The 5,547-nt window shown below is 62.8% G+C and overlaps 1 protein-coding gene across 1 annotated transcript; it reads right to left on the bottom strand.

The window, feature by feature from the left end:
• Positions 1–998: 998 nt before the first annotated feature.
• Positions 999–4,294, bottom strand: LOC129627281 (cytochrome P450 11B1, mitochondrial-like). Its single transcript, XM_055546876.1, has 7 exons — positions 4,176–4,294; positions 3,803–3,873; positions 3,579–3,715; positions 1,990–2,156; positions 1,514–1,592; positions 1,242–1,439; positions 999–1,112 (listed from the first exon to the last, which is right to left on the bottom strand). Exons 1-7 carry the CDS (start codon positions 4,292–4,294, stop codon positions 999–1,001), a joined length of 885 nt encoding a protein of 294 aa, XP_055402851.1.
• Positions 4,295–5,547: the final 1,253 nt, after the last annotated feature.

Here is a 5,547-nt window from a genome sequence, read left to right as displayed (position 1 = left end):
GAGGGTGGGGGAGTGGAGAGACCCCACTGCCCCTCATCCTGCCTCTGGGCCCACTTTCCACCTGGGGTGTCACCTGGCCCTAGGTGGGATGGGACAGACTGCCTGCTTCTGCCAACGAGGGGATCCCAGTTGGCTCTCAGTGGTTCAAAGCCTCTTCCGGCCTTGAGATCAGGGTGGTCCCTCTGTGGGTCACTATGAGAGGGTAGTGGGCACTTCAGACTGGCTCTATTGAAAGGAGTGCAAGGTGGCCCCACACCCCCTCTAGAAGAATCTAGAGGCTTCTTTATGGCTGGCCTACCTCGTGCCAGAGGGGTTCACCATCCCTTATGCTCTCAGATGAGTATCATTCACCCTGATGTCCAGGTTGGCTTTTGGGAGCATCTCTTCTAGGAAACCTGACTCCCGACCTGCCTGTCCAGGCCTGGGCTGGGCACTTCAGCCACAATCGCAGAGGATCAGCACTGCCAGGAAGAGCCCAAGAGGCTAGGTAGACAGATAACAGCCCAGCTTGAGGCAAGTCCATGCTAGAGCACTGGAGGCAAAGGGGACGGCACTTGAAATGGCAGCCATCAGGACAGGGCACGCCCAAGTTGTCAGCTCTTGCATTGGAGCAGAATTGAGCACAGGCGGTATAAAGAGTGGACAGGGAGGCAGTGTGGTCTGAGGCCCGTCGCTTGGATAGCCACACGAGGTGCTGGGGCGAGTGCTGGGGTGACTGGGGTCAAAGGCCCTCAGACAGCGCCCCTTGCTGGAGAAAGAGCTGGTGGGACTGGGCATCCGACCAGGACCTGCCACCAAGGCTCATCCCCAGCTCTGCCCTGGCCTTGCTGCGCAGGCCGGCAAGCCTGACCCGCGGGGGCCTGTGCTGTTCCAGGAGTGCAAAGTGCTGGCTGCACAGTGGTGTGACTCAAAAGGCAGGGCCCGTAGGAGAAGAGGGTGTGGCCGGGGTCCAGCAGAGGGGCTTGTAGCGTGCGTGGCCCGGCAGTGAGCTGACAGGACTACTGGATGGCCCGGAAGGTGAAGAGGGGCAGGGTGGAGGGCATCAGTATGAAGCGGTAGACCATCTTTATGTCCTCTTGCTCCAGTGTCTCCACCAGGAAGGTCTTCAGCACCTAGGACAGAGGCAGGGTTCCTCCTGGCCCAGCTGACCGGCCTTCCAGGGCCCTGAGGCTGGGCGCCCCAGAACGAAGCCAGGGGTCCACGGCCAGGCTGTCCACCCGTGCCCCTCGCGGCTCACTCACATGGTGCAGCAGGAGCAGCATCTCCACCTCGGCCACGTGCCGCCCCAGGCACTGGTGCATGCCAAAGCCAAAGGCCAGGTGCGGGAACCTGCTTCCAGAGCCCTGGCGGTCCAGCCAGCGCTGGGAGTTATAGCTCTCAGGCCTGGCAAACACGGTGGGGTTTCGACCCATCGAATAGAATAGGACCTTCACCAGCGTCTGCAGCAGCAGGAAGGGGCTGATGTCAGCTGGCCCCTGGGTGAAGGTCGGCGGGGCTCCAGGGCCTCACTCACCCCAGCCGGGATGTGGTAGTTCTGCAGCACCAGGTCCGAGCTCACTTGCCACTCCACGGTGATACCCACAGGGTACAGCCTGTGCACAGGGGCATCCAGCAGGATCATCAGCTGTGACCGGGCCCCGGACACCCTATGCAGCCTTCCTAGCCCAGTGCAAACAGCCTGAGGGCAGCCTCCCAACCCCGGGCCCTCACAGGTCACTCCTGGCACTGGAAAGCCCAGATCATGAGGCGTTCCTTCCTTCCATCTCCAGAGTAAGCCAAAGCTCCCCAGGCCAGCGAGGACGTGACTGATGAGGGCCCCGGGACTCTGAGGAGGGATCCCGGAGGAAGAAGCACCAGCCTGCCTCCAGGGAGAAGATGCACCCTTGGGCAAAGGAGCTGTCAGCCCCAGTTGTGGTCATCAAGCCCGGCAAGAGGGCTCTGCAGGCACAGGGCCAGGGCCGCGGGGCAGTCCAGGTCCGCCTCGCCTACCTCAAGGTCTCCTTGAGGGCCGCCCGCAGCAAAGGCAGCTCCGTGATGGCCCTCTGGGGATTTTCTGAGATCTGGGCCTCAGCCACCAGGCTCTCCTGGCGCTGGGCCTGCTGCATCTCCGGGTTCCTAGCCAGCTCAAAGAGAGTCATCAGCAAGGGGAAGGCTGTCTGCAGGGGGCGCAGAGGGCCAGGGCTCAGAACTCGGCGTAGGCCATGCCCCTCCACTCCGGAGCCCCTCCCAGAAAGATGGTGGTCCCCTGGGGACAGGGGACCTGCATGCTCAGAGACCACAAAGCCCAACCTGGAGTCCTGGAGATTCTAAAACCAGCTTGTCGGCTTTCCCTCAATCCCTCAGTGGAGGCGCCCCCAACGTCACTGAGACCCAGGCCTCCTCTGGCCACCTCAGAACCTGAGGTTCTCTTCCTCCTCTGGGTCCAGGAGGGGATCACTCTTGGCATCTACTCAGTGGGGATAGTTGAGGAGCTGAGGTCCATCTGGGCATCCACAGGCAGGTCCATTCACAGGGTCCTAGCAGGAACCGGCCGCCCAGACTCCCAACCGCTGCCTCCTCCTGGATCATTTCCATGTGCAAAGAGCAGTGCCCGCTATCCAGCCGGAGACCTGGGCAGCTCGGTATCTCCTAAATGTCGTCCCCAAGGTAACCTGCCCCTGGCATCCCCTGCCATGCAGATCCGGCCTCCCTGGGTCTCCCTGAGCTGTAGTCCGTACTGCGCTCTCCCCTGTGGCCCGTGAGGGACTGGATGCCTGAGCGAGACTCCTCACACTGGCTTCCTCTAGCCTAGGATACAGGCCGGGTGTGCAAGGCCCTTTCTGACAGAAGCCCTGACCCTGTCTGCCCTCCTCTGCCCGCTTGCCCTGTTTCCCTCCACTCAGCCTCATGGCCTTTCCTCGCTCCCAGCTCTTGCAGGGCCTGGCCTGCTGCCCTCCGGGCCTCCTTTTCTGTGTGGTCCCTCCAATTTCAGTGAAAGCCCTCCTTCTCCAGGAAGCCTTCCCAGAGCAAGCACATGCCTGGCCCACCCTCTCTCACCTTATGGCTGCATCACAGCCCCAGCTCAGGGAGTGTCTCCACCACGAGCCCGCACCTCTGCTCAGGGCCTGGGTGCCTGGCCCTCAGAGATGCTGGCAGAGGGAGGCTCGTTCTAGAGGTTGAACGCTTCAGCTGCACTCCACACCCTGGGCCTGGCCCACCCCCTGGGCTGGCTTCCCTGCCACCTGCTGTCTCCCCCACATGCTGGAGCCTCTGGCTGCCCTCTCCATTAGCCAGTCATCTCCAAAGGATTGTCTCTGTCCCTGAAAAAGGTCTCTCGTGTGACTCTGCAGCCGGCCCTCAGCCTTTCCCCTCCCCCCAGGATCCCGAGGACCTCTGATGCTATAGGTACCCAGGCCTCAGGCCACTCTACACTCTGTCTGGAGCCTGGTTTCTCATGTGGTCACCACAGACATCTTCCCTTTGGAAAACTGGAGGCATAGATTGGGGAGGGGCGTGGAGGAGACATTTCCCATGGGAGGAGGCTCCCTGGAGGCAGGGGAGCTCCCTGCTCTATGGGAAGGGCTGGGTGCTTGCCTGACCGTGTCCACACTCCCAGCAGTGAGGTTGATCGTGTTGGCCTTGATGGTATCCAGGGTCATGTCTGCTTGCATCAGCAGCTCTGCCACGATGTCACTGTAGTGCCACGGGTGGCCGAGGGCCAGCTCCTGATAGATTACTGGGGGTAAAGGCTGTCCAACTGCTGAAGCCTCTCCATGTCTCGGGCAGCATCACGAACATCATGTGTCTCCCTCCCACGTCGTACCTGTGGGGCAGAGCTCTGCGGCCTGCTGAGGGGCCGTGTCCTGCCTGGTCCCTGCTCCACAGAGCCAGGCGCTAGATCAGAGCAGGTAGGCCCTCTGCAGTCTCACTGAAGCCTCCCTCCTCTGGGGTCTGTGTTCTGTGCTCCCAGCAGCGAGCCACCCAGGGCTCCTGCTCACCAAGGGCCCCAGTCTGTGGTGGCCAAGGGGCACACCTGCCCCAAGGAGCCCCCTCCCTGTCCCTTCCCCGTGGCCCCAGGTGCGCCTGCTGGGATGTGGGCAGTGGGATGTGGCACAGCCCTGGTGCAGTGGGACTCAGCCACCAAGGGGGACAGAACGTGAGCGTGTTCTTGCTGAGGTGAGCGGGGAGAGCTTTACCTGAAGATGGGCCCCAGCTCCTGGAAGGTCTGATGCATGTCCAAGTGCATGTTCTCAGAGCCCTGCTCCTTCCAGATCTGCAGCATCCGCATCCACTTGTTGCCGGGGCACCGGGGCATGGCTTCGAAGGGCAGCACCGCCTTGGGGGCTGCAGTGGCTCTGGTGCCCAGTGGGCGTGCCTCGTGCAGGGACAGCCGGGGCCCTGCCATCCGCACCCTGGCCTTTGCCCACAGTGCCATCCTGCTGCTCCCCGCCCCCTCAGCCCCTTCCTTTTATCTCACTGGGCCTGCTCACCCAGGCGATCTGATCACGTCACAGGCCAGACTGGCTCTGGGCCAGACCAGGAAGCCTGGGGCTGCACTCAGGCTGAAGGCCTCCAGCGGGAGGAGGGAGATGGATGGCGCCGGGTCCGGCAGTGACGCAGGCCTGCTGGCAAGTGGCTCTTGGGAACGGGTCAGGGTTGGAGCAGGGACCCAAAGGGGCGGCGGTGGGGGCAAGAGTCCCCCTCGCCCTCCAGTGTGGGACAGGCGCAAGATGGATGGGTGCCTTATCTTTGCAAGGGATGAAAGGGGACCTTGGGTATGTTCGTCTCTCTTCTACAAGGACCTTAACGGGGAGCAGTGGGAAGGGCGGGGCTCTCATCTCCTGCAGCCCCAGGTTTTGCCTACTCTTGCCGGGGCCAGATGCTGAGTCCAGGGGTGGAGGCAGGAGCCAGCCAGGGTCCTTCCCAATGGGGGCTTGCAGTCCCACAGAGGGCACTTAGAGGATGCAAAGACCCCACTGGCACACTGGCGTCCAGGGCAGTTTGTGGCCGAGGCCCCGTGTGTCTGGCCTGGCTGGTCCAGCTGAGGAGCAGAGAACACAGAAGATGGGGTCACCGGCAGGGAGGGGAGGCTGGCCTGCAAGCCCCTCCTCAGTCAGAAAGGTGAGAGGACCCTGCCCCCATGGGGTGTGTGCTCAGGGCGCACATCCTTCTTTCTTCCTGGAACATGAGCAGCTCCCAGGGTGGGGAAAGTCTATGACAGGGACTTGGTCGTGGGCCCCACACCCTCCCAGGGACCCAGCAGGCACACAGCTGGAGCCCTCCCTGTGCTCAGGGGCCCATAGTTTCCGACCCCGTGTCGTCTCACCCACCACTGGCAGCTCTCCCAGGACGTCAGTCTTGCTGTCCCTGGCCCTGCTTTCAAGCAGGAGATTGACAGCAGGTCTGTGCCCTCCCCAGGTCCCCCATGGTCCGCGGGGCCCCAGGGCCCTCATGCTTGGGCCTCTGCAGAGGTGCCCAGGAGCCCCAGCCCTGATTTGGGGATGGTGCCCTGAAGACACCACCGTGCAGGCTCTGGAGGTAGGACAGGGAGCGCGTGGAGCTTCTAGC

Source organism: Bubalus kerabau, chromosome 14, assembly GCF_029407905.1.
Source record: "Bubalus kerabau isolate K-KA32 ecotype Philippines breed swamp buffalo chromosome 14, PCC_UOA_SB_1v2, whole genome shotgun sequence".
NCBI lineage: Eukaryota > Metazoa > Chordata > Mammalia > Artiodactyla > Bovidae > Bubalus > Bubalus kerabau.
Note: the sequence above shows the minus strand (reverse complement) of the source record. Positions and strands in the feature narration are given on the sequence as shown.